The following is a 27,679-nucleotide window of genomic DNA, read 5'->3' as shown; positions in this document are numbered from 1 at the left end:
GGCCTGGGGGCTTGGGCTCATCCATGGTGTAAAGGTGAGATATTTCTTTATATCTAAGCCATGAGACCCAGCACCACTGTAAGCATGGGGCCCAAAACAACGGTAACTAAACAAACGGTTGTATATGTCCAAAAAGTGCACATTCTAGAGTTGGGGAGCTAGCCCAGAGGACTGAGGAGCCCTGAAGGAGCTTTCATGAAGGAGCCCCCATTTAAACCCCTGAGCACCATCCGGAATAACCAACCTTTGAGCACTGAGTGAGGGGTACCTACTGACAACCCCCTGGGGTGGCCCCAATACAAACCCAAGGCAAGTGCCTTACCCCTTGTACTGTCTCCCCAGTCTATCAAAATAAACCAAAAGAGTACATTCTAAATCACTTCCCCATCTTTCTTTACAGGAAATCTTCACGTCTCACACACACACACACACACACACACACACACACACACACACACACACACACACACACACACAGAGAAAAGAGGAACCGGAGAGAAGTCATGTGAGACATGACTTAAGTGAAAGAAACCTTTTCTAGCTAACTGAAAGGAAAGAATCTGAAGATTAGTTACTAGCCTCCTTTCCATTTTTTTCAAGATCGGACTGAATCATGTTTCCATTGGTGCTTTTTTCCACCTTGTTTTCTCCGATATTTACTGACCCGAAGGAGCGACACTGGGTCTGCAACACCTCCACGTTCAGTGCTTGGTACACCTACTGTGGTAAGTGAGGCAGCACGACGCGGTAGTGTCAGCTACAGAGGGGCTGTTTCCTCGGGAGCCTTCCTTCACACCCCTGGAAACGGAGGGGCCGGCAGGCCATGGCTATGGGTGAATTTTGGTTCTTCACAGACCTCACGAAATCTCCACACACTGTTGTACTTGTTGTCCAAGTACTTCTGTTCTTTCCTGTTCACTTCTCTGTTTCCCGATCACTTCTCTGTTCCTGGAAGCCTGCTTTCCGCCCTGCTGGAGAGCTGTCCGCTCCTGCGCCTTCCTCTCGGCCCTGACCTTCACCGGTTCTTCCCCAGAAGGTAGAAGCATCGCCATCTGGAACTGACCGTCGCTCCGGGCTGTGACGTTTTCTCCCATTCTTCGAAGTCCTCCTGGGACACGTGCTTTACAAGGGGTTCAGGCTGATTTCTGAGAACTCTTGCACTCATCTTCTTAGTTGGATGTCAGCCCAGTTCTGGTAGTTCATAGCTCTATGGCTTTTAGCAAAAGTCATAGATTTTGGACTGTGCCCCAGCTGGGATTTTTTTTTTTTTTGGTACAAATGAAAGCGAAAGTAGACATTCTATAAGGATTATTGTGAAATATTCTTTTAGCACATGGCATATAGAAATTAAAATATAAATCATTTAAAAAATATAGTCATACACTTATGCTATGCGCTGGTTAATTTCACTTTTTTAAAAAGACAATTTGTTTCTGCCCCACGCCTAGCTGTGGGATACTTCTGGCTCTGTGCCCAGGGGTTACACCTGGGTCCGTGTGTAGCGATGGGGATTGAACTTGGTAATTTGAACTTGCCAAATACAAGGTAAACACATTAACCTTGTACTAACTCTCCAGTCCTGTTTTGTTTTGGAGCCATACCCAGCAACACTCAGAGGCTACTCCCGATTTGGTGCTCAGGGGTTGTTCTCAGAGGTTCACAGGAGACTGTCATGTGCTGGAGATCAAGCCCAGGACCTCGCACATGCAAAGCAAGTGTTCCACCATGAGCCACATCCATGACCCTGTTGCTTTGATTTTTGTCCCTCCTGTTTTTCTCCAAATGTCTACGGGCCTGGAAGCACAGCATGAATCTTGGTTTGGTACTCTTTTGTTTACTCTTATTTTTTTCTTTTTTTGGGTCACCCCCAGCAATACACAGGGCTTACTCCTGGCTCTGCATTCAGGAACTAACCCCGGTGGTGCTTGGGGGACTATATGGGACCCCAGGGATTGGGTCAGACGTGTGCAAAGCCAATGCCCTCCCCGCTGTGCTATGACTCTAGCCTTAGGTATTTTTTTGGTGGAGGGATGCTCCCAAGTAGTGTTCAGGGGGTCTCAAGGTCACTGCTGGTGATTTTTGGCTAACTGGGCTAGCAGTTCGGTGGTAGGGCTCAAGGATGTGGGGCTCCATGGGTCCTGTGCTGAGGGGAACACCAAGACCACAGCCAGGGATGCTTGGATATGGGGATGTAATGCCAGGGATGGAATAAGGCCCCCGCAGTTGTATAAGCATGCCAGTGTCTGGGGAGTGCTCTGGTACTTTCCATTACATTGGTCATCATAGATTAGCTGGGATTTTCTACCCACTACTGAGTGATACCAGGAAGAAAGAAAAGAATACTAACTGCAGCAATTCATCTTTGAGATTCTCTTGGGAAAAAAGAATTTATGATCTAATCATTTGGAGGAAGATTTATGAATGTGCTTGGAGTACTGAGAAGTTCTGCATTACAGGAACCCATGAAATCCCCAAGTTTCCTCCGGTTTTTAAATTTTTTTCTTTTTGGGTCACACCCTGCGATCCACAGGGGTCACTCCTGGCTCTGCACTCAGGAATTGCCCCTGGTGGTGCTCAGGGGACCATATGCTGGGAATCGACCCGGGTTGGCCTCGTGCAAGGCAAACACCCTACCTGCTGTGCTATCACTCCAGCCCCTAATTTTTTCTTTTTAAAATGTTTGCTGACTGTCCTGAGAAACACCTTCTGGTAACTGCTAATATAAAATGGCTTCTGGGGACTCAGAGTTTTATTCCAGGGGAGGATAAGACCTGGGTGTTTGTAAGTCCCACAGCAGTAGATTTCCCCTATGGATATATTGAGCTGAATTCCCTTTCCACGTGTCTCTGGAATCTCTCCATCCTACAAGGGGATGGGGCAGGTTGGTGCCGTACATGGCTGTGCTTGGAGACTCTTCCTATCTCTGTGCTCAGGAGAGACCCCGATGGTGCTCAGGGACCACTATGTTGTGCTGGGGCCAGCTGCATATAAAGCAAATGACCTCACCCCTGTATTATCTGTCTAGACCCCTTTAATTTTTTTTTATGTATGTATTTATTTTTACTGAGGTAATGGGGATTTCAGCAGTTTCCATAGTACTGTTTTTTTGCTTTCAGTGCTACTTCACAGCGCCATCAGCAGTGTGTGAATAACCCTCTACCGCTACCTGAATGTCCCTCCCTCCCCTACCCCCTTAGATCCCCCCACTACTCGCCCCCCTCCCCCCACAGCTTCAGCTCCATTTCACTCTTGGAAACATCTCAGAGGTTGTTTCCATTGGGGACAATCTCAGCCCTAGCTTTGGTTTCTTATACTCCACATGTAAGCGAGATTGTCCAGTATTTGTCTTTTTCCTCTTTTTTTTTTTTTTTTGCTTTTTGGGTCACACCCAGCGATGCTCAGGGGTTACTCCTGGCTTTGCACTCAAGAATCACTCCTGTCAGTGCTTGGGGGACCATATGGGATGCCGGGGATCGAACCCGGGTCGGCCGCGTGCAAGGCAAACGCCCTACCCGCTGTGCTATCGCTCCGGCCCCTGTCTTTTTCCTCTTGACTCTTTCATTTAGGACTGTTCCCTCCAATTCCCAATTCCAACCAGGTTGCAGCAAACCACATAATTTCCTCTTTTCTCAGAGCTGAGTAGTATTCCATTCTACTCAGAAAGAAATTGTGATATACCACAATTTCTTTCTGCCTTTATTTTCTTATTTTCTTAAGCTTTTTCTTTTTTTTAACTATTTGGGTCACACCAAATAGTTGTGTGAATAGTATATTATGTTGTGTGAATATAATAATTATTTTTCAATAGTATTGAAAAATTGTAAGTCACAGTGACTACAATTTTAAAAATAAAAATACATTTTTGTTTTGTTTTTGCTTTTTTTGGGCCACACCCGATGATGCACAGGTGTTACTCCTGTCTCATGCACTCAGGAATTACTCCTGGCGGTGCTCAGGGGACCATATGGGATGCTGGGAATTGAACCCAGGTCGACCGTGTGCAAGGCAAACACCCTACCCGCTGTGCTATTGCTCCAGCTCCTATAGTCACATTCTGAGGTTCTGGTGCTTAGAATTTTACCATATAAATTTTAGGATGGGGTGGAAGGGACACAATTCAACCTATAGCCCACAGAAATGGCACGACTTTAAAGAAAAAAAAAGAAATGGTGGGACTTGGGCTGCTTTATTCTCCAACTCTGGGAAAGGCAGGGAGGGTAGACATGCGAGTCAGTTGACAGAGCCCTGTATACCTGAGCTTGGGCATACCCCAGCTGGTGATTCAGTTCTAACTGAACTCCAGTAATTAACTTATTGTTTAATAAGAGAAACGTGGTGACTGAGTACCTAGCCTGTTCTAGGCACCATGGATAGGACATGGCCACAAGCAACAAAACTGTGGTATGTTTTTTTTTTGTTTGTTTGTTTTTTTAGGGGATTCTTTGGACTACCAGAGCTGTTCCATTCCTTTTCGTTGTTGTTGCTTTGGCGTTATACCTGTCTGTTTTCAGGGTCTCTTGTCAGGAGTCACTCCTGACTGGCTCAGGGAAACGCATGGTGTGTCAGGGATTGCAGTGGGGTGGACGGGATGTAAGGCCAAGTGTTTCTCTGCTGTGCCATCTCTCTGGGTCCCCAGCAACCCTCCCTTTCTTGAATGAAGCAAGTGGTTTTGTCTGCTCCCTCGATGCTGAGCTAGGGTTGGGGTTATATTTTTTACCAATAGAAATTATTCTCTGAGCTCTCCTCCTGGACAGCTGCTAGCCAGTGCTGGACCTACACAAGCATTGGTGAGATGGCAGGTTGTCCCCGGAAAGCCCCTTTAGAACATGGAATTCTGAATGCATGAATGGTCTCCTCCATCAGCTGAGAGTGAAGTAGGGGTCAGGGAATCTTTTCCTGTTTTCACTGTGGCAGGGATACTTTTCTTGTTGTGTGTGTGTGGTTTTATAGATCCCCTACCAATGTTGGTGATTCTGGCTTTGCATTCTTCTGGGAAGCCGAAGCCTCTAGATTAGCTTCGATCTCTCACAAACGCAATTTGTCCAGAATGATTGCTGAAATGGGGTGTATGTGGGAGGGCAATGGGCATCTTGGTTTAGTACTTTGCAATCTTGTTGACGTCAGTCCTCTAGGAAGGAGATTTTTTAAATTATCTTCAACTTTTTTTTTTCTTTTTAAAAATGTCAGCAGTGGAATGATGCAGCCTTTTTACTTGCAAAGGATACACAGAGAGTGACTATGTTTCTCTAGGACATTTTATCTTCAATTTTTCTTATTTCACAAACTTAAAGCTAAGGGGGGTTGAGAGTCAAAATACTCTGCTTAGGGGCTAGAGCGATAGCACAGCGGGGAGGGCATTTGCCTTGCACGAGGCCAACCCAAATTCGATTCCCAGCATCCCATATGGTCCCCTGAGCACCGCCAGGAGTAATTCCTGAGTGCATGAGCCAGGAGTAACCCCTGTGCATCACTGCACTCTACTTATTTAAAATGACAAAGAATACTTTACTGACAATATCTTTATCTCTTTAGATAACGTGCACTATCCTATTTCTCTGAGTATAAATCCCTGTGTGCCACTGAGGGGAAACAAAGGATATATGCATATTTCCTACATTCCAAGTAAGTTCAAAGCTTTCTTACTACATCCCAGTGAAAAGAGCTTAAGAACTATCAATGATAACTGGTGTGTTCCAAATGTACGTGTGTTAATTTTATATTGCTATGAGATTGTGCTAGCAAATTACCACAATATTACTTGCTTTATACAGAGACATTATTATTTCATAGTCTTTGTATATCAGTAGTTTGTATGTCAGGGCTTAGGTAGATTTGTTTCAAATCTCCCACAAGGTTGAAGAAGTAAAGTCTCAGTTGTAGAAGGATTCACTTTTGAAGTGATGTGTTTGTAGACAGTATTCAATTATTACTGGCTGTTGGCTGACTCTTAGCTACTTGCTATGTGAGTCTTTAGGTGTGACTCTTTGGGGTGGGTATTGGGTGTTGGGCAACATCTGGTGAGACTCAGGGACTACTCCTGGCTCCTCACTCGGAAATTGCTCCTAGTCGTGTTCAGGGAACCATATGGGGTGGTCAGGGATCCAAGTTGGGTTGGCTGTGTGCAGTGCAAGCTCCCTACCACGGTACTATCACTCGAGGCCTCGGTCCCTATTTTTTTCCTTTTTTTTTTCCTGGGCTGGCATTTGAACTCTGAGTCTCACAAATGCAAAACAAGTTCTCTACCATTGAGCCACATCTTGGCTGAATCTTTCTTTTTTTTTTTTCTTTTTGGGTCACACCCGGCGATGCACAGGTGTTACTCCTGGCTTTGCACTCAGGAATTACTCCTGGTGGTGCTCAGGGGACCATAGGGGATGCTGGGATTTGAACCCGGGTTGGCCACGTGCAAGGCAAATGCCCTATCCGCTGTGCTATCACTCCAGCCCCTTGGCTGGATCATTTTTTTGAAAAAAAAAAAAAAAAAAAAAAAAAAAGGTTCCTCCAACTCAAATGCCTAATATGGATAAATGGACCAATAAATGTGGTATATATGCACAATATAATATTGTGCAGCTCTAAGAAAGGACAAAAATCATACAATCTGCCATGATTCAGAAGGAAGTAAAGTTAGTTGGAAGGACAGGGATAGACAGACAATAATTTTCTCATGTGTGGGACTTAAAGATACACAGCAAGGTAGCAACAAAGGGCCCAGGGAAATGCCATGGGAGAATTAATCCATAGAATTTAGTTTGCATCTGTGTGTGTGTGTGTGTGTGTGTGTTGTGAGGGAGGTTTGAAAGGTACGGGCACTGGGGACCTTGGGGAGAGAGGTGGATATACTGATGACAGGTGTGGTGTTAGAATTATGTACATGTGAAACCATCATTAAAGGTATTGTAGACCAGAGTACCTCAGTCAGTAAAAAAAAATCAAAGTTTAAAAAAATGAAATAGAGGCTGGAGCAATAGCACAGCGGGTAGGGAATTTGCTTTGCACGGGGCTGACCCGGGTTCGATTCCCAGCATCCCATATGGTCCTCTGAGCACTGCCAGGTGTAATTCCTGAGTACAGAGCCAGGAGTAACCCCAGAGCACCACCGGGTGTGACCCAAAAAGAAAAAAAAAAATAGAAAGAAAGAAAAAGAAAAAAAAGGAAAAAGAAAAACCAGGTTTTTCTGTTTTTAGGCATAATGTTCATCACTTGAACTCATCACCTTGCACATTTAATGCACTTGCTCTACTGCATCTTCTTTTTTTTTTTTTTCCTTTTTGGTCACACCTGGTGGTGCACACGGGTTACTCCTGGCTCTGCACTAGGGAATCACTCCTGGCAGTGCTCGGGCGACCATATGGGATGCTGGGAATTGAACCCGGATTGTCCACGAACAAGGCAAACGCCCTCCCCACTGTGCTATCGCACCAGCCCCTCTACTGCATCTTCTGTCTCCATACATAACTCTGAGTTGGGAACATTCTATTTGATTATGATCTACTAGTTGTCATGTAATAAAAAACTGAGAACTTAAGTTTTCTTATTTCTAAAACAAGTGTAGTAATATCGCAATATTACATGTAGTTGTGATGAAATCATGTGGGAAAAGCACAGGGCATTAAGTGAACAATATTTACTACCTATTTTTAATTGAAATCTCTTATTTATGGGACTAATGGAAATTTTTTTCTTTTAAAGGAGCAGACACAACACAATTATATTTTAATCTCTATATGTCTTTTAAGTCCATGGAGCTTCCAAAGCGCAAAGAAATTATTTGCCGAGGATCTGATGATGATTATTCTTTTTGCCGAGCCATGAAAGGAGGTAAGCATTCAATTATTATTATTCTCAAGAAAGCATAATACTTCATGAAGTATAATATATCAGTTTTTTTTTCAATAATATTATGAAAATTGATTCTGCTGATAATGCAAAGATCTGTTTATGTTAATAAGATTTTTTTTTTTTCTTTTTGGGTCACACCTTCAACACCTTAGTCCTTCAACCTTGTGGGACATTTGAAACAAAAATACCTAAGCCTTGACATACAAACTACTGATATACAAAGACTATGAAATAATATCTCTGTATAAGCAAGTAATATTGTGGTAATTTGCTAGCACAATCTTATAGCAATACAAAACTAACACACGTACATTTGGAACACACCATTTATCATTGATCGTTCTTAAGCTCTTTTCACTGGGATGTAGTAAGAAAGCTTTGAACTTACTTGGAATGTAAGAAAAATGCAAATATCCTTTGCCTCCCATCAGTGGCACACAGGGATTTATACTCAGAGAAATAGGATAGTGCATGTTATCTAAAGAGATAAAGATAATGTCAGTAAAGTATTCTTTGTCATTTTAAATAAGTAGAGTGCAGTGATGCACAGGGGTTACTCCTGGCTCATGCACTCAGGAATTACTCCTGGCGGTGCTCAGGGGACCATATGGGATGCTGGGAATCGAATTTGGGTTGGCCTCGTGCAAGGCAAATGCCCTCCCCGCTGTGCTATTGCTCCAGCCCTGATAATGAGACTTTTTAAAATTCAGAGTTTTTACTTTTCATAGCTAAAAACAATACTTTACAGTTAATTTTTTTAAAATTAAGGCACCTTGATTTATAAGGTCATTTAGAGCTGAGTTTCAGGCATACAGTGTCCCAACAACAATTCCATCACCTGTGTCTACTTTCGTCCACTATGCACCCAGGTTCTCTCCCACCTCCAGCCAGCCTCCTTGACAAGCACATTATTTCAGGTTTTTTGTTTTGTTTTGTTTTGTTTTGGCCTACAACCAGCGATGCTCAGGGGTTATTTCTGGCAGAGCTTGGGGGATCAGATGGGATGCTGGGGATTGAACCCTGGTAGGCTGCCTGCAAGGCAAACAACCTATCGACTCTACTATCATCTGGCTCCTGATTGCTGTCGTTTGGACCTCATGCTTTTGGTGATGATTCTGTGGTTCAGATATATCACTGTACCACACTGTTTTCTTTGTATTCAGTGATCAGTTTGGGCAGAGTTCAGAGGATTATACAGTGCCAGAGATCAAGCCTGAGCCTTACATGTGCAAATCTCCTGGGTCTGCAAAATTATTTTAAAGTTGTATATATATTAGGTTAAACTGTTTTCTTTCTAAGAGTCCAGTTATCTAAAAATATTTTTATTTTTGGGGCTGGAGCAATAGCACAGCAGGTAGGGCGTTTGCCTTGCACGTGGCCGACCCGGGTTCGATTCCCAGCTTCCCATATGGTTCCCCGAGCACTGCCAGGAGTGATTCCTGAGTGCATGAGCCAGGAGTAACACCTGTGCATCGTCGAGTGTGGCCCAAAAAAAGCAAAAACAAAGCAAAACAAAAATGTATTTTTATTTTTAAAATTGTAGTCACTGTGACTTACAATTTTTCAATACTATCAACAATAGGGTTTTAATACAGTCAACATTTTGTCCACCCACCCCCTATCAGTGTCTACTTCCCTCCAGCATCATTTCAGGGTTCCCCCCATCCTTCTTATAACCGCCAGATCCACCTCCACTATCTCAGCAACCTCCTCTCCCAGGGGCACCCCCGCCCTACACACACACACACTTCACTGCCATGGTAAACTCAAGTTCTTTAGATAAGTTCTTAGGTTCTATTGCTTTTGACCTTATGTTACTCCTTGACATAAAAAGACTCGTGAACTTTAAAACATTAATTTTTTTGGTAGTGCTGGGATCAAACCCAGGCCCTCACACAGGAAAGACAAGTGCTGTACTGTCGAGCTACATCTTCAGTCCCCATTTACTTACTATTATTAAGGTTTTTTGGTTTTAGGTTTTAGGATTAAGATTAGGGTTACCTTTAGGGCTAGGGTGACATTCAATTAATGATTTAGCTCTTTGAGTGAATAATGCATGTGGTTCAGAATTCAGAGTATAGACACTGTACCGGGAAACTTCTTCCTTAGTGTGTATTGGTTTATTTATCTTTCTCCTAGAGGGCGTTTATCTTCCTTCTGATTTTTCATTAACATTATTATAATAACTATACTATATATGACTATTCATATATTATTTTCATTTCATTAAACATTTTTAGTGGGGGCTGGAGAGATAGCACAGCGGGTAGGGCGTTTGCCTTGCACGCGGCCGACCCGGGTTCAAATCCCAGTATCCCATATGGTCCCCTGAGCATGGCCAGGGGTAATTCCTGAGTGCAGAGCCAGGAGTAACCCCTGTGCATCGCCAGGTGTGACCCAAAAAGCAAAAAAATAAATCAAAAAAACAAAAAAAAATTTTTAGTGTTTTTGTTTTGTTTTGTTTGCCACTCTGGGTTGTGCTTAGAGCTTACTCCTGGCTCTGTACTTAGGGATTATTACTAATGGTGGGAATCAAACTTGGGTTGGCCACCTGCAAGACAAGGACCAGAAATGGTGCTGGTTGGGCCTGGGGACTCTCAGTGATTCTCAGTCAACGGCCAGTGGTTGACCGTAAAGGTTTGAAGATGAGGTGCTACTTGGGCTGCAGGGACTTTCTGGGGCCACCCTTATGCACTGCTCTGGGGTCTTTAAGGCTACATCTATAGTGCTTGGGGGACTGTGTGGTGCAGGGGATCAAACCGGGGTCCGCTGCATGTAAGGAATACGCCTTAATGTCTGTCCTAACGCTCCAGCCGAACTTTTCTTGTATTTTAATACAAATAGTTTTAGATTTAGAAGAAGAAGTTTGAGATAACTCCTAGGGAGATTTTCAAGCTTAAATGGCTTGACTCTACTTTGGATTTTTGTATACTGAAGGCCAAATGTTTTTCTAAAGGGTTACACCCACACATACATGGTCTGTTCTACAATGTATAGTTGTAGTAGTTATAATTATTATTTTTTGCTTTTTGGGTCACACCTGGCGATGCACGGGGGTCACTCCTGGCTCTGTACTCAGGAATCACCCCTGGCGGTGCTCAGGGGACCATATGGGATGCTGGGAATCGAACCCGGGTCGGCCGCGTGCAAGGCAAATGCCCTATGTATTATGTCTGTAGCTCCTTGTGCTGTTAGTTTTGACAGTATATTTATCTACTTACGGTGACAGAAGAACTTAGGTAAGACACAGCAAATATTGTTCTTTTTAAAAATAGAACACAAGTTGAGCACATGCAATGCCCTACATGCTGTACTATTGCTCTGGCCCTGAAAATATTATTCTTTAATCTGAAAACACTAGAGGCTGAGGAGGAAGGGCACTCCCTGGAAATAGCACTTGTAAACCTAGGCATAGAAGAAATATGGTTTATTTGGAGAGCAGTGTTTTTGGTTTTGGTTTTGTTATTGCAGAGTTGTAGCTCAAACCCAGAGCTTCACACATGATGAGTCAAAGACAAATACTTGACGCCGAGACACATCCAGTCCAATATATATATATATATATATATATATATATATATATAAGCTCGAGCAGATTGTGCTTGTAGGAATTTGCTGAAGATGAACCTAGATGGGGGGTAGGATTGAGTATGTAACATCTACAACATAAAATATTGGCCCAAATCCCATTGTCAGTGGGCAGAGATTTCCATTTCAAACACATTTACTGAGATTTTCATTTCAAACATAACTAGTGTCCATATGGAAGGAGGAGAGGGTTAGCTGAGGCAGGAAACTTGGGGAGGAAAAAGGGGGTAAGTGAGAGACCTGAGGAGTGATCAAAGCTGGCAGCGTGGGAATATAGAAGAGTAGAGATAGGAGAGAGAAGTACTCTGGGAGACAAGATGTGCTGTGTGATCTGAGTGGGCAGTCAAAGATTTGGATACTCAAAAGTCCCCTGAGGGATGGTGACAGGACGGTTGTGTAGTAGGTTTTTTATGTAAAGAGGGAGTTCTGGTTTGAGCATGTTGAGTTCAATGTAATTTTGGAACATGGAGATAAACATGCTTGTCTGGCAGCTGAGCATAACAGTACAGAGTTCAATGTGTTCTGATACCATGAGGAGACCTTGGGTGTTTGGGGAATCGAAACACCATATATACCATATATGCCATATATACCCATATATACCATATATACCCACTTTAAAAATAACTTTCTCGGGCCAGTAAGATAGTACACTGGATAGGGCATTTGCCTTGCACACGGCCAACCTGGGTTCAATCTCCGGCATCCCATATGGTCCCCCAAGCACTGCCAGGAGTAATTCCTGAGTGCAGAACCAGGAGTAACCCCTGAACATCACTGGGTGTGGCTCAAAAAGAAAAAACCAAAACAAAACTTTTCTTGTTGTATGTGTTACAAGAGTCATACACTATTTTTTTTTTTCTTTTTGAGCTACATCTGGCAATGCTCAGGGGTTACTCCTGGCTCTGCACTCAGGAATTACCCCTGGCGGTGCTCAGGGTACCATATGGGACGCTGGGATTTGAACTCAGGTCGGCCGCATGCAAGGCAAACGCCTTACCTGCTGTGCTGTCACTCCAGCCCAGTCATACACTATTTTTGAGTATTAAATATATAAAACAGCTAAGAAGAGTATGACAACAATAAAAATACATATGAACACATAAATAATATATACATATAAACATGTACATATATAAATACATGTATAATGTAGTATTTACTGTGCTGCTGGTGGGGTCACACTCAAAGTATGTTTTCAAGGACCTGGTTGCCCTCCAGAGTTAGAACCTCAAGACTGAAGAGATAGCACGGCAGGTAGGGCAATTGCCTTGCGCTTGGCTGACCTAGCTGAATCCCCAATTTTCCATCTGGTCTCTGGAGCCCTGCCAGGACTGATTCCTGAGCACAGAGCCAGGAGTAAGCCTTGTACACTTCTGGGTCTGGCCCAAAATCAAACCAAACGAACAACAAGAAAGAGAACATTGGGTCTCCTAGATGCAAGTCCTGTGCTCTACTTCTTGGAGCCTTATCATTAGTGCCCAAGATAGAACATTTAGAACATATTTAGAAGGGCCAGCAGCCAAAAAATAAAAATAATCCATAATATTATTATCTTTTGTACAGGAACCAAAATTTGTTTCTTTCCAAATCATGCATTTGGATACACAGGTGGATATTTCAATGACATCTTTAATAAGATCATCAGCTCTGTTTCCAAGCTCTCTTGAGGGTTTGCTGTCACTGAGCCTCGAGCTGGCTGACTTAGACAGCAGAGACCTACTGTCTAGCAGTTCTACAATGTCCATTCCCAAGGTATGGAATGGACAGGCTTCCTCTGAGGTCCTGAGCAAGGACCTGGTCCAGGCTTCTCTCAGATTCCAGCAGCAACAGCCATCCCTGACTTGTAGGTGGCAAATTTTTCCTGCTCCCTTCACAGTTTTCTTTTTCTTTTTTTTCCTGCATCACACCCAACAACGCTCAGGGGTTACTCCTGGCTCTACACTCAGGAATTACTCCTGGCAGTGCTTGGGGGACCGTATGGGATGCTGAGGATTGAACCCTCTGCAAGGCAAACACCCTCCCTGCTATACTATTGCTCTGGCCCCAACTCTCTTCAGTTTCCTTCTGTGACTATGTCTGTGTCCATTATCACTCCATTGTATAAAGATACAGTCCAATGGGGCTCTATAGTGCTACTTAATTATCACCAGTTTCAGTCATGCACAAAGTTAAATGCTTCCCTGCCTAAGGTCACTGCGTTGAGCAGCTAGGGTGATGCTCCGGCTGCTCTGAGGCAGAGCCATCGCTCTTACCCCAAATGCATCTTTGGTCCTTCCAGCGTTTTCCCCATTACCCATTGTGCTTGCAATGGTTTCTTTGTGAGTCTGTTCCGAATAGGCCTTTACTCTTTGAGATAAGGGACAATTTTGTATTCATCCACATCTCCCGGTACCCTGGCACGTAGCAGGCTTTCAATACATTTCTGTTAAGATTTACATTTGACTTAGATTGACCTTCAGAGAAAGATTATAAGATTGTGCAGATACAACAACCAGTTTGCTAGATTAAAAAACCAACATCCCAGGGGGCTGGAGCAATAGCACAGTGGGTAGGATGTTTGCCTTGCACTCGGCCAACCCGGGTTCAATTCCCAGCATCCCATATGGTCCCCTGAGCACTGCCAGGGGTGATTCCTGAGTGCAGAGCCAGGAGTAACCCCTGTGCATTGCCAGGTGTGACCCCCTCCCCCAAAAAAACCAACATCCCAGTGCATGAATACTCCTAATATGTAATATGGATATGTACAGGAGCAAATAAATAAACTTTTAAAAAAAAAAGAATAGTTAGGAACTGGAGAGATAGTACAGCAGACAGGGCACTTGTGTTGCAGAGGGCCAGCCAAGGTTCGATCCACAGCACCACATATGGTTTCCCAATCCCACCAGGGGTGATCCCTGGGCACTGAGCCAGAAGTAAGCCCTGAGAACCACCAGGTGTGGCCCAAACAAAAACAAAAATATGAGAATAGTTATACACATATGGACCTATTCATCTGCCATTTATTAGTTTCTTTAACCAGTTCTGTGAATAATAACTTAACAATTTTGCATTTGATTACTTACATTACTTAAAATAGTTTTGGGGGGACCGCTGGGGAGAAAGTGTGGGAGGTAAGACACGTGCCTTGACTGTGACTGACTCCAGTTTTTTTGAACCACAAATAATCCCCCTCAATGCTACCAGGAATCACTCCTGAGCACAGAGCAGGACCAGGTCCTGAGCATTGTGGGGTGTGGCCCTGGATACCTGCCCCCACTTTGGCCCCAATTATTATTAATTTTTTGCCACCACTTTTTATTCTTAACTTTGTTAGAGGTTCAAAACATTTCAACATTAACCTTATCTTCTAGTTTCTTCTTATGTTGTTTATTAGGTTCGCTGGAGTGTGCTTTTTCCTTGTGCTTCTGACACAACCTCTATAGGATCAGGGCCATGGCTGGGCATTTTATATTTTTAATTATTTATTACTTTTAAAATGATTTTTTATTTTATAAAGTAGTTCACAATATTTGATTACATTTAAAGTTTGAACACCAATCCCAGCACGATTATACCTTCCCACCGTCATATTTTGGATGTTTCCATCCCAAATCCCAAGCCAAGCTCTAAAGAAGAAATGAAATAATTTATTTTGTATTGTTTGTTATGAAAGACCACTGAACATTCTCCAAAAAGGTTTCCTTAGAGAATAGTGTGTGAAGATTGTTGTATTTCACCCAGGGGCCATTAATCCCTTCTGTAAGAGATCACTAACACGTTAAAGGTTGAGCCTTGTGTGCGTATGTATATGTGTGTACCAAAAAACCCATTTTTGGCATATCAAATATGCCACGGGTAGCTTGCCAGGCTCTGGTGAATACATACATACATATATATATATATATTTATATATATATCTGTAAAAAATATTTCCCTCTAAGATTGATTGCCTCCTACTTTATTTTTATTTTTATTTTTTTTTTCATTTTGGGTCACACCTGGCGATGCACAGGGGTTACTCCTGGCTTTGCACTTAGGAATTACTCCTGGGGTGCTCAAGGGACCAGTTGGATGCTGGGAATCAAACCGGGTCGGCCGCGTGCAAGGCCAACGCCCTACTCGCTGTGCTATCACTCCAGCCCCGCCTCCTACTTTAAACCCCATCAAATGTGGTGCTTGGAGCATGAGTGGTGTGAGGTACCAGATGTCCAGGGGTAGGTTCACTCATGGGTGGGGCTCAGCCTGAGCATGTGGAGAGTGGCCTTGAGCATGGCGCCTGGGTTGAGTTCTTGGAGGTTTTCAGCTGCGGGGACTGAGTCCCTTGGGATGGGGAGGGGCCTCACCTTCCCCCTCTGAGGCACCAGGCTGGGCATTTTAATAGAGATTAAATATTTAGTTTCTCAGTGGTGGCTTTGGAAGGAACTCTGGCTTCCTACCTGCCTTCTACATTTCTTCTCCTTCTTTAAAAATATATTCTAGTGTCTCTGAAAGCTGAGTTAAATGTAGTTTAAAACGCACAGATATAATGGGTGGTGAAGCCTTTTAATACCAGTGTGTCCACCATTCGTTTATTCATGACTGAGACAAATGGGCCCTAAAGGATAAGGTATAGGCTGTTACAGAAAAAAGCTTGAGTGGTGTGGCAGAGAAAACCCCCAGGAGAATCCTTCTTAGGGTTTATTTTTTGTTTCTCTACAACTTTACTAGCTCCATCTGCTAGTAGTAAAAGTGCTAAAGGTACAGTTCATACCACCCCACCCAAATATCTAAGTTGTAAAAAACTAAAGCTCGCCGAGGGGCGAGTGCACTCGCGGGATCTCCAGGCGGCTCTGTCTCACCGCCCGAGTTCGGTGCTCTGGAACCGCAGTGTGTGGACTGGATCGGGACAGCCGGTGGTCAAGGACAGACGAAGGAAGAACGAGGACCAAGCTGGTTGCTGATTAGTTACCGTTTATTCAACCTTCCATCTTTCTCATCTCCTGCACTCCCAGCTCTGGCCTCTCTCTGGATCAACTGCCGCTTCTTTTCTAGTCTCTCCTCCCCCTTCTCTCTCCCACCTTGCCTTCTAGGCTACACCCAGCCAGGTAGCAAAATCAACATAAGAAAGCCCTTCCTGAGGGCAGAGCATTCCAAAGCCCTTCCTGACTCTTAAGGTTTTTTTCTTTTCCTTAGTCCAAACACTTATTAACATCTTAATACTAGTTATTTTTGTATGGACATAGCAAGAGATACATTGAGGTTTGCAAGGCAGCTCTCCTGGCAACATCTTGCCACAGACTCAGACCACAGCACTCAGGCCAGATTAATCATTCCTCACCCTAGCAGGGTCCAAATCTAGTTATCACTGTTTGGATCATGACAGCATTTGTCCACGACCAAGCTCTTAACTTATATTTAAGCATTAGGCACTTTGGCCAGGCCCATCTCGATGCCAGGGTAGCACACAACTCACCGCTTGCCCTGGGTCCTTCTCGTCCCACATAGGGACTCTGCTTTGGGGATGCTAGGAAGTAAGGGCAGCTGAGGCTTAGGTCAATAGAACAGATGCCCTGGAGGAAAATATCATGTAGAGTCAAATGACTCCTAGGTTACAAAAGCATAACATTTGTTAAGTCTTCCTGTGTCCTTACAAAAAGGACTTGCTATGAATAAACTATGCAAAGGACTCAAGGAGAAGAGAAAAACATTATTTACAAGTCAACAGAACACTAAGAAAGAAGCTACAAATAAACAAAGAGGAATAGGAGCACTGTGATGGGAGTAACCCAATAAACCTAAACTACCTGAGGCTATGTTATCCTACACTAAGTGACTTTTTGTATTTTGTTTGCAGAGACTGTGAATACAACGGTATCATTTTCCTATAAAGGACTTTCGTTTTCTAAGGTATTGTTTGAGTCATTTTGTAATTTTTAAACCTCTTGCTATGGTGTATGTGTTAAGAATTTGAAACAGAGGCTGGAGAAATAGCTCAGCTGTAAACCACTTGCTCTACACATGTCCCGCCTGGATTCTGTCCCCGACATCCCATCCCATATGGTCCCCCAGCACCGCCAGGAGTAACCTGAGCATTGCTGGCTCAAAAAGCAACAAGCGTTTAAGAATTTGAAACAAGCAATGAACAAATTCTAAAAATAGCAATTCAAAAAGAAGCCCAAAGCTTAAAAAATTGCTTTGGGTATTTTGCTATTACCTTCCATAGAATATAAAAACATGGAAACATTTATGTAAAATAATATGGAACTCTATCTTTAAAGTAAAGCTTTTTTGGTCCATAAAAGAAAGCTATTTTATATTTTACTTTCTGCCCCCCACAATTACATGGCTAAAACTATGAGAATGTTTATTGTTAAAACGTTGAATGATCTTTGGGGTTGTCAGCTTTATATCACCCACTATATGTAACTCACTAACTGCTTCCATGAATATTGAGAAGTTAACAGTAGTTATTTGCATCAGGAAATGATGATGCAAATGAAATTCTAGGAATGAAATCTTACACTTCAGTTTTTGTGACTGTTAAAATAAGCATTAATAGTGTTTCAGCTTCTTTGCTAAAAATGATATCAAACGTTTGAAAATCTCAGGTGAATAATGCATAAAGGGAAAAGGAAAGAGAGAGCAAGAAGGAAAGTGCCTCCCCTAGAGGGAAGCTGGAAGGGGGAGGGGTAGAGTGTTGGGGGATGGTGGGAGGGAAACAGGAGACATTGGTGGTGGGAAATGTACACTGGTGGAGGGATGGGTGCTGGTTCATTGTATGACTGAACCCCAATTATGAACAGCTTTGGAATGGTCTATCTCAGGGATTTTCAATGAAAAAACAATAAAAGAATAAAGTAATGTGGAGTTCATGCCCAATTCAATCAGCTTAATCAATGGCTGAATAAATAGCAGTGCTGTTACATTAAAAAAAGAAAGAAAATCTCAGGTTAGTTTAAATTTTTTGTTAAACTCCATCATCTCTTAATTGGGAAAGAAATGAGTTTTATGCTCTCTGGCTTCAAAGGTGTGCTCTAGAGTATCATCTCATCAGAAAACTGGGAACGAGAGAACCGATTTAAAGAATGACTTTTTCCTTGGAAGATGAAACTCTTATGAAAAAGTCTTACCGCAGAGGCAGCTAACGTGCTTCTCCTTGTATTTCTGATGCCCCCTTTTAGGGACAATACACCTGTGTGGCAGAAGCCATCGCTGGGATCGATGAGCAAATGCTCTTCTGCTTGAATATCACCGTCTTACAGCCCTAATTCAGTTAGAATAAATCATGTCTCTTATTGTTTCAAAGGTTTGATTCTTTACATAATTTTTGGGTGTGTTAGTTTGCTATGACTGTCATAAAAATACCACAGCTGGGGTGATGTCAACCAATGTTTACTTCAGTCTAATTACACCTGCAGATGGGCACCTTCCTCCATCCTGGTCTGTGGCCTGGCAGTTCTAACTAGGGTGTAGACCCGTGGTTTCCAACTGTTCTCACCTCTATGGACCAGTGCTTGGGGACCGTGGGTGGAAACAACAAAAATGTATTTTCTTGGTTCTGGAGACGGGAAGTTTGTGATGAAAGGGTGTGTGTGTGTGTGTGTGTGTGTGTGTGTGTGTCTGTGTATTTTTGTGTCTGTGTATCTCTGTAGGGGGGTGTTTCTTCTAAGACTTCTATCCTTAGCTCATAGTTTTCTTTTTCTTTTATTTTATTTTGTTTTGCTTTTTTTTGGGGGGTCACACCCAGTGATGCTCAGGGGTTACTCCTGGCTCTGCACTCAGGAATTACTCCTGGTGGTGCAAGGCAAATGCCCTACCCGCTGTGCTATCGATCCAGCCCCTCCTTTTTATTTTTGGGCCACACTAGGCTGTGCTCAGGGATTACTCCCTGGCTCTAGCAGGCTTGGGGACCATATGAGAGGCCAGGGACTGAACCCGAGTCCCCTACCTCTTGTACTATTTCTCCTTCCCTGGCCACTGCCCTATCTCTATGACTTGTGAACAATAACCATTTGTATATTTATTTTTATTGACTCACTATGAGATATACAGTTACAAACTTGTTCATGACGGGGTTTCATCATACAATGTTCCAACACCCGTCCCTTCATCAGTGTACATTTCCCACCACCAATATCCAGTTTCCCTCCTGCTAACAACCCCTACCGCCCACTCACCCACTCATCCAGCATGTGCCTCTGGCTGGCACTTTTCTTCTCTCTCTCTTTCTCTCTGTCCCCCTGCCCCCCCCCACCTCTTTCCTGTGGACATTATGGTTTACATTGCAGGTACTGAAAGGTCATCAGAACAATGCCATTTGAAAGACAACCTGATAGGAACCAGGAGATAGTACAACAGTTAGGGCACATGCCTGGCATGTTCCCAGTTCGGGCTAGGTTCCTGGCACCACATATTCTCAAGCATCCATGTGTGTGGACCAGAGGCTCCCCGAGCACAGATGGGTCTGGCCCTGGATGCTTGCAGCACCGCAGAGTCTCAGCAGCGTTGCATTCTGACACTGAACTGTTGGCCAGCGGCAGGGCATCCCTGAGTTCCAGGTGGGAGAGTCCACCATAAAATAAAGACTTCCTGGGCTGGAGAGATAATATAGTATCTCGGGTACTTGCCTTGCATGCGACTGAACCAGATTTGATCTCGCATCCCATATGGTCCTCGGAGCCCACCAGAAGTGATTCCTGAGCATAAAGCCGGGATTAACCTCTGAGCACCACCAGGTGTGGCCTCTCCTCATCCCCTCCAAAATACAATCTTCATATATATATATATATATATATATATATATATATATATATATATTTTTTTTTTTTGTTTGTGTTTGGGCCATGCCCAGCAGTACTCAGGGCTGACTCCTGGTAGTGCTTAAGGGGCCATACTGGGGACAGGTTTGGGGTTTGGGGTTTGCAAGGCTAGCACCTTAACTCCTGTGCTATCTCTCCATCTCACAAAAGATAATCTTAGAGTTAGGAGAACATTGTATTTTAATTTTTTTTTTTTTTGCAGGGAGGACTTCCCAAAAAGTGTTCAAGGGTCCAGGAATCACTCCTGGTGACAAATGGCCAGTTGGGCCAAATGGCTCAATTCTTGGTCCACAATGCAGGCAGAGTGATGCTAAACGGCCATCAGGACCGTGCCTGGTGGTCCTACCGTGGTCATTTAATGCTCGGACCGAACCTTGGGTTTTATGTATACATGGCATGTGCTCCAGCGCTTTAGCTCTCTTTTCATATTTTAAAGCATGTTTATTATTTTTTTTCTTTTCTCATAAAGAGTTAATGGCTTGTAAAAATATTGCTTAAGTATTGACCTTGTATTCTTTACCTTGGAGTTATTTTAGTGTTTTCGGCATAAATGTGCTCAAAATTTCTTTGCTGTATTTTACAATGTCGGAACTGCTTTAGCTGGTATAAGAATTTATTTCATTTCCAATACCCCATGTTAAGAGTTCCTAGAACTGAATTATTGTATATTTGCCATTTCCTCCTCTTAACGTTTCCCTCTGTGATACTCAGTTGGTTTTTAATGTTCTTGTTGTTTTTTAAAGTTTAGTTTGGTTTTGGGGCCACACTTTGAGATGCTAAGGAGTTACTCCTGACTCTGCACTCAGGAATTACTCCTGGCAGTGCTCAGGACACCATATTGGGTTGCCAGGGATTGAACCTGAGTTGGTTGCATATAAGGCAAATTTCCTTCCCACTGTACTTTCACTTTCCCCTGGCTTCAGCTTTGAAAGAATTTCTCAGTTGTTTTTTAGGAATTATTCCTCAATGGGACTGGAGCGATAGCACAGCTGGTAGTGTGTTTGCCTTGCACACAGTGGACCTGGGTTCGATTCCCGGCATCCCATATGGTCCCCTGAGCACTGCCAACAGTAATTTCTGAGTGAAGAGCCAGGAGTAACCCCTGTGCATTGCTGGATTTGACCCACAAAGCAAAAAAAAAATTCCTCAACGGTCAGAGCAAGATTTCAGTGCCTAAGGTACTTGCCTTGCACTAGGCTACCCTGGGTTCAATCTCCAGTATCACACATAGTCCCTTGAGCCTTGCTGGGAGTGATCCCTGAGCACTGCTGGGTGTGAGCCCCCAACAAAAACAACAACAAAAACAAACAAACAAACAAGAATTTTTCTGGAGAATTCATGTATCCATGAAAGAACAAATTTCATTTTGAAGAAATAACTTGTTCTTATACTGACCTTGCTTTCTGAAGTAGTTGTTATTATTATTAGTTTGTGGTCATAACTCAAGGTACTTGGGGGCTCAGTGCTTGGGAGTTACTTCCAGCAGTGCCTGTGGAACCATATGGTGGCGGGGATTGAATCTGGAGTTCTCACATGTGCTCCAGACCATTGAGCATCTCCTGGTCCCCTAAAGTAGTTTATATAGTACACTTTTTGCTCTTGGTTATCTTTTCTTCTCTGGTAAATAAATATAATTATTTCTTTTAAAATTCTCTTTGATCTAAAAGTACAGGTTAAGGCAATTCTGAAAATAGCAATTCTTACATTCTGATTAATTTATGGAGCCACTATGATCATACTATGGGAAGCCTTGATTGGTGGAACTAGTCTTTTCCTTTCATTGCTGATTTCCTTTAGGAATTAAGGGGAAAAAATTGTAATGATTTACTTATGTGGCCCTAGGCAATTGAGACTAAGATTTACATGGATTGCTATTCTGCATAAAGAATGCAGGGGTGAGTGATTTCTAAATGAGTCAAGAGATCTAGCCTAATAAAAGCCAGGGGACATCTAGAAAATAGTTGTTTTATGGAGATTGATCCCTTGAGAGCTGAAGATTGGGTTAATCTCACAACTCCTGCAGAGCTGCATTAAGGCAAACCTTTCTTGGCAATACTTTAGAATAAACACAATTGGAAGGTTTTAATTAGCTATTTGCTTTCTCTATTTTTAACTTGAAATTGTTCTTCAGGGGGTGTTGTCACAGTTCAGAAAAACAGGTGGAAGGTTTTGCAAAGAAGTCTTGTAGCTTAAGATTCTGTTTTCTTTTTAAAATTAGAATTTCTCTTTATATTTAAACATCTTTTCTGTCTTCTTAGTTACAAAAAAATGCATTTCATTGTAACAGTTCCATGTAGTACATAAGTGCAAAGAACAACTGGGAGAAATTTTCCCTACATTTCTGTTTCCCCAAAAACCATTTCATTAGTGTGTTATATGACTTTTATACTTCACACTTTTATCATTTTATATATGCGATATTTCTACACATGCATATGTGTTGGATAACATTGGGTTGTCCTTGCTCCTCCCGAAGGAAGCTTTAGGTTTATTGAGTCACTCCCACAACAGTGCAACTGAGGCACACACTATTCTACCAGACACTAATAATCCTATACTGCTCTTTACTTTATGTCATTTGTATGGTTTATTTATCAATGTCCTTTTTGTATAGACACAGGAAGACAGTTGATGCTATGCTATGTAACATGGGAGTTAATTGACTCCAAAATAATATTTACTCCTGGGTATTCATATTTAATTGACTTAAGCCTCAGTTGTCCTTAGATCCTAGCACTCCAAGAACAGGGTCCTGTGAGGGACCCAGGACAAACTGTGAGCTACACTGGCATTGAAATGGACCAGACCAAGCGCCATAACTTGGCCTTCACTATAAGTTAAGAGCATGGTCATGGACAAATTATGTCATGACCCCCAAAATAGTAAGTGAACAAAAACTCTGCTGGGGTTAGGAAAGAATAACTTGGCCTGAGGACTGTGGTTTGGAACATATAGTGAAATGTCCCAAGGAAGACCTACCTTTAAGCTTAATATATCTCTTACTGTGTTCATAGAAAATGACATTGCTAGACATATTATAAGAAGTAATTTTACTATGACTGTTGAAATGGATTACTAGCTGAGGAAAGGAGAAAGCAATACACCCTGGATGGAATCCCACCCTTGGGCAGATCTCCTAGTAATCTGGAGTACTGAACCCTCAGATGAGATTTTGTCCTAGAGTTAATCTCCTGAAGGAGAGGCTTTGCATCTCTTTGTTGTCATGATAATGTTCAACCTCACCTTTGTATCCCCACCCTTTGTGATTTCTATATAACTATGCTGTAAGGGGTATATATGTATATGTATATATGTGTATGTATATATATATGTATATATACACATATATGTGTGTATATATACATATATATATATATATAATAGCTCCAGTCCAGCAGTCATCTCTAAATTGCATTATGGGTCCAGCTGTGGATTCCACGGGATGTCAAAAGACTGCGTGGCCACCCACCTACAAGTTGGTCAGACTTCTTCGTCAAAATCCTAAATGAATAGTTTGAGGTTTTTCGTGTTCCAGATGCCATTGGGCTACACTAGCACTTCACAAGGACGAATGGAGACGTTACTGCTGCCTGCTCGAGCAAATTGAAGATCAATGGGATGACAAGTGATACAAGTGAAGCAGAATATAGTGCTTCATATTATACTATCATGGCACTGTAGCACTGTCGTCCCGTTGTTCATTGATTTGCTCGAGTGGGCACCAGTAACATCTCCATTGTGAGACTTGTTGTTACTGTTTTTGGCATATCAGATGCGCCATGGGTAGCTTGCCAGGCTCTGCCATGCAGGCAGGATACTCTCGGTAGCTTGCCAGGCTCTCAGAGAGGGACGAAGGAATCGAACCCGGGTTGGCTGTGTGCAAGGCAAACACCCTACCCGCTGTGCTATACTATTATTTTATTTAGTTATCAGAAGACCTCCAAGAGGTAAAGATCATTATCATCATAACTATTATCATAACTATTATTATTATTAGCTACCGAGAGTATCTTGCCTGCACGGCAGAGCCTGGCAAGCTACCAATGGCGTGTTTGTTATGCCAAAAACGGTAACAAGTCTCACAATGGAGATGTTACTGGTGCTCGCTTGAGCAAATCGATGAGCAATGGGATGACAATGATACAGTGATACAGTGGTTATTATTATTATTATTATTATTTTGCTTTTTGGGTCACACCCGGCGATGCACAGGGGTCACTCCTGGCTCTACACTCAGGAATTACCCCCGGTGGTGCTCAGGGGACCATATGGGATGCTGGGAATCGAACCCGGGTCGGCCATGTGCAAGGCAAACGCCCTACCTGCTGTGCTATCGCTTCAGCCCCCAGTGGTTATTATTATTATTATTTTAGTTTAGGGTCCGTACTCAGTGGTGGTTTGGGGCTACTCCTAGCTCTGTGCTCTGGATCCTTGCGGTACTGGAAATAGAACCGAAGTCTCTGCAGGCAAAGCGTGTTAATAGTTCACTGAGCTATCTCTCTGACTCTGAATAGTGGAAACTGCATGCAGCATTTGTTGTTTGAGGAGTTGCTACTGAAACTGCAACCTGATCAGGAAGCTGCATGACCACATTTCTTCCCCAGGAGATATAATCCGCAGGAAATACAGGTGGGGTAGTTAGGTTATTTTAGGCCTTATGCATTATTTGGTATAATTTGGCAGGTTATTTTTTGGGCCTGGGAACAAGAAATAAATTTCCGTATAAATTAAAGGTAATTGCTTCTTCACTTTATGCTCTTTTGTCTTACAAAAGATTTCATGCTCTACTTCCAGATGGCAAAGGAAATCTGTACTTATTTAATATACTGCAATTTAAAGCACTGAGCAGTTACGTGTTTTACTTTTTTGTAAAGATAAAAGGAAAAGTATGCTGGAGAGATAGTACAGGAGCTAAGGAAGGCACATGTCGTGCATGCAGCTGATGCTGGTTTTATCTCCAGCAACAAAAATGGTCCCCTAAAAAAAAAAAAAAAAAAATGGTCCCCAGAGCACCACCTGGAGTGAGCCCTAAGTACAGAGCTGGGAGTAAACCCTGAGCACAGCCGGGTGTGACTCAATACTCCTTTATCTCTCCCTCTCACCCCAAAGATTAAAGGCACCTGGAAAGATGATTTAGTAACTTATAAAGTGCTTTAGAAATAACCATTCTGAGTAAAAATTGCGTGCTGAAAGTAGGTAAAAGAACAAACAGGATAACCTTTAACCTTTGAGTACTTGTATTGCAAATCATGAAAGAGTGAGAGGGAAGGAAAGTGCCTGCCATAAAGCCACAGAAGCAGGCTGGGGGAGGGGTGTCTGGAGGGAAACTGAGGTCATTGGTGATGGGAAATGGACACTGGTGGAGCATTGTTGTACAACTGAAACCTGATCATGAGCAGCTTTGTAACTGTGTATCTCACGGTACTCAATTGAATAAAAAAAGAAGGGGCTTTAGTGGAAAAGAGAGATGGCACAAGTCTTAAAGCACTGCCTTGCATGTGGCTAACCCATTTGATCACTAGAATTTCATGACTCCCTAAGCACTGCTGGCTGTGCTCCAACCCTATCACCGCCTCCTCCCACAAAAAAACACATTGGGCAAGCAGGAGGTTTTGACTTAATCCCTGCATATAGCCATGTGATCCTGACAGTCCTATAGTCTGGAATCCCCACTGAGGAGGATAAAAAGCTAGTCTTCAGATAAACTTGTATCACTTGTCGTGTCATCCCATTGATCTTCAATTTGCTCGAGCAGGCGCCAGTAATGTGGCCATTTGTCCCTGTCACATGCTAGTGCAGCCCAATGATATCTGCTTGCTCCAGGAACAGAAGAGCCTCAAATCATTATTCAGAGATTTGAGGAACAAATCTGACCATCTAGTTGGTGGGCGGCCATGCAGTTTTCTGACGTCTTGTGGAATCCAGTCAGTAACAGCTCTAGTCCAGCGGTTGTCTCTGAATCGCATCACATGACCGGCCCTTCTGATTTTTGATGCCTTGGCCAATGAGACAGCATTCCTAATTCTTTACTGTTGACGGAGGTCAGAACTCCGGATTCCTTTTCTCACTTGAATGAGATGTGATACGCCTAGCATAGCTCTTTCGATTCCTCCTTGGGATACCCGAATAGTGTTCTCATTCTGTTTGCGTAGGGCCCAGGTCTCTGAGGCATATGTTAGTGCAGGAAGAATGGTGGAATCGAAAAGATGTGCCTGGAGTTGGAGGTTCTTCGTCCTGTTAACCACTTCTTCGATGCTCTTGAAGGCATTCCACGCTGCTCTCTTCCTCCTGCGCAGTTCTGGCGCCAAGTCTTTCCTCATGTTGATTTCTTGACCCAGGTACACATAAATGCTGCATTCGGAGATGTTCGTTCCATTGAGAACAAACGGAACTTCAGGGACTAGTTCAGATAAACACACACAGTATAATTTATGTTTTAAAGTAAAAAAAATATTGAAGCCTACCCAAGTATACATGTACTTTCTGTAAGAATATGCATCCAGATACAGGTAGAGCTGGAGGGAGCTACACTTAATTGGTTGCAGTCATTATTCTTGAGAAAATATAAAGGGTACCAGAATGTGGGTAATGATTAAAAGGAACTACCCACAGTACTGCAAGATTTTAGAAGCCATAGAAGCATTACATATACAAGCTAATTTATAAGCACATAAAAGGATGTTTAACTTCACTACAAGAAAAATTCTAATGAATATTCCTTGCAGAACTTAGTAAATTAGCTAAGATATGGGATCAGCTCAGGTGTACAATGACAGATTATGACAGCATGGCATATGTACACAATGGAATACTATGAAGCTGCAAGGAATGATGGAATCTTGCTATTCTCTGCAAATTGGAGAGAATAGGAGGGTATCAAGGTTTTGGGGTTTTTTTTTTAAATAAATTTATTTAGGGCTGGAGTGATAGCACAGTGGGTAGGGCATTTGCCTTGCACACTGGCTGACTCGGGTTCGATTCCCCCACCCCTCTTGGAGAGCCTGGCAAGCTACCGAGAGTATTTTGCCTGTTTGGCAGAGCCTGGCAAGCTACCTGTGGCATATTCGATATGCCAAAAACAATAACAAAAAGTCTCACAATGGAGACATTATTGGTGCCCGATTGAGCAAATCGATGAGCAATGGGATGACAGTGACAGTGACAGTGATAAATTTATTTATTGAATCACTACGAGAACAGTTACAAATCTTTCAGGTTTAAGTCTCTGTCATACAATGATGAAACATCCGTCCCTTCACCAGTACACATTTTCCACCACCAAAACCCCCAGTATACCCCACATCCCTCCTCCTACCTGCGTGGCAGATGGTTTCCACATTACTCTCTCTACTTTGATTCTATCATCCCTTTGCTCATCAGTTTGTTTGAGTGGGCACCAGTAACGTCTCCATTGTGAGACTTGTTGTTACTTGTTGGATGTGGAGAGAAAGGGACCCTCCTACACTGCT

The 27,679-nt window shown here is 42.8% G+C and overlaps 1 protein-coding gene across 1 annotated transcript; it reads left to right on the top strand.

Moving 5' to 3' along the window:
* The first annotated feature begins 522 nt into the window (after positions 1-522).
* On the top strand, positions 523-18,696 carry LY96 (lymphocyte antigen 96). Its single transcript, XM_055129026.1, has 5 exons — positions 523-725; positions 5,533-5,622; positions 7,693-7,821; positions 17,246-17,298; positions 18,573-18,696. The coding sequence occupies exons 1-5, from the start codon at positions 614-616 to the stop codon at positions 18,657-18,659; spliced, it is 471 nt and encodes a 156-aa protein (XP_054985001.1). The 5' UTR covers positions 523-613; the 3' UTR covers positions 18,660-18,696.
* The last annotated feature ends 8,983 nt before the right edge of the window (positions 18,697-27,679 follow it).

The sequence above is a fragment of the Sorex araneus genome, chromosome 2 (assembly GCF_027595985.1).
Source record: "Sorex araneus isolate mSorAra2 chromosome 2, mSorAra2.pri, whole genome shotgun sequence".
Taxonomy (NCBI): domain Eukaryota; kingdom Metazoa; phylum Chordata; class Mammalia; order Eulipotyphla; family Soricidae; genus Sorex; species Sorex araneus.
Note: the sequence above shows the minus strand (reverse complement) of the source record. Positions and strands in the feature narration are given on the sequence as shown.

Excerpts from the sequence above, each read along its gene's own strand:
- LY96 (XM_055129026.1), top strand. The coding sequence starts at position 614 with ATGTTTCCATTGGTGCTTTTTTCCACCTTGTTTTCTCCGATATTTACT. Across the intron at positions 7,822-17,245 it reads TTGCCGAGCCATGAAAGGAG|AGACTGTGAATACAACGGTA; the intron begins GTAAGCATTCAA and ends TTTTGTTTGCAG. Across the intron at positions 17,299-18,572 it reads AAGGACTTTCGTTTTCTAAG|GGACAATACACCTGTGTGGC; the intron begins GTATTGTTTGAG and ends GCCCCCTTTTAG.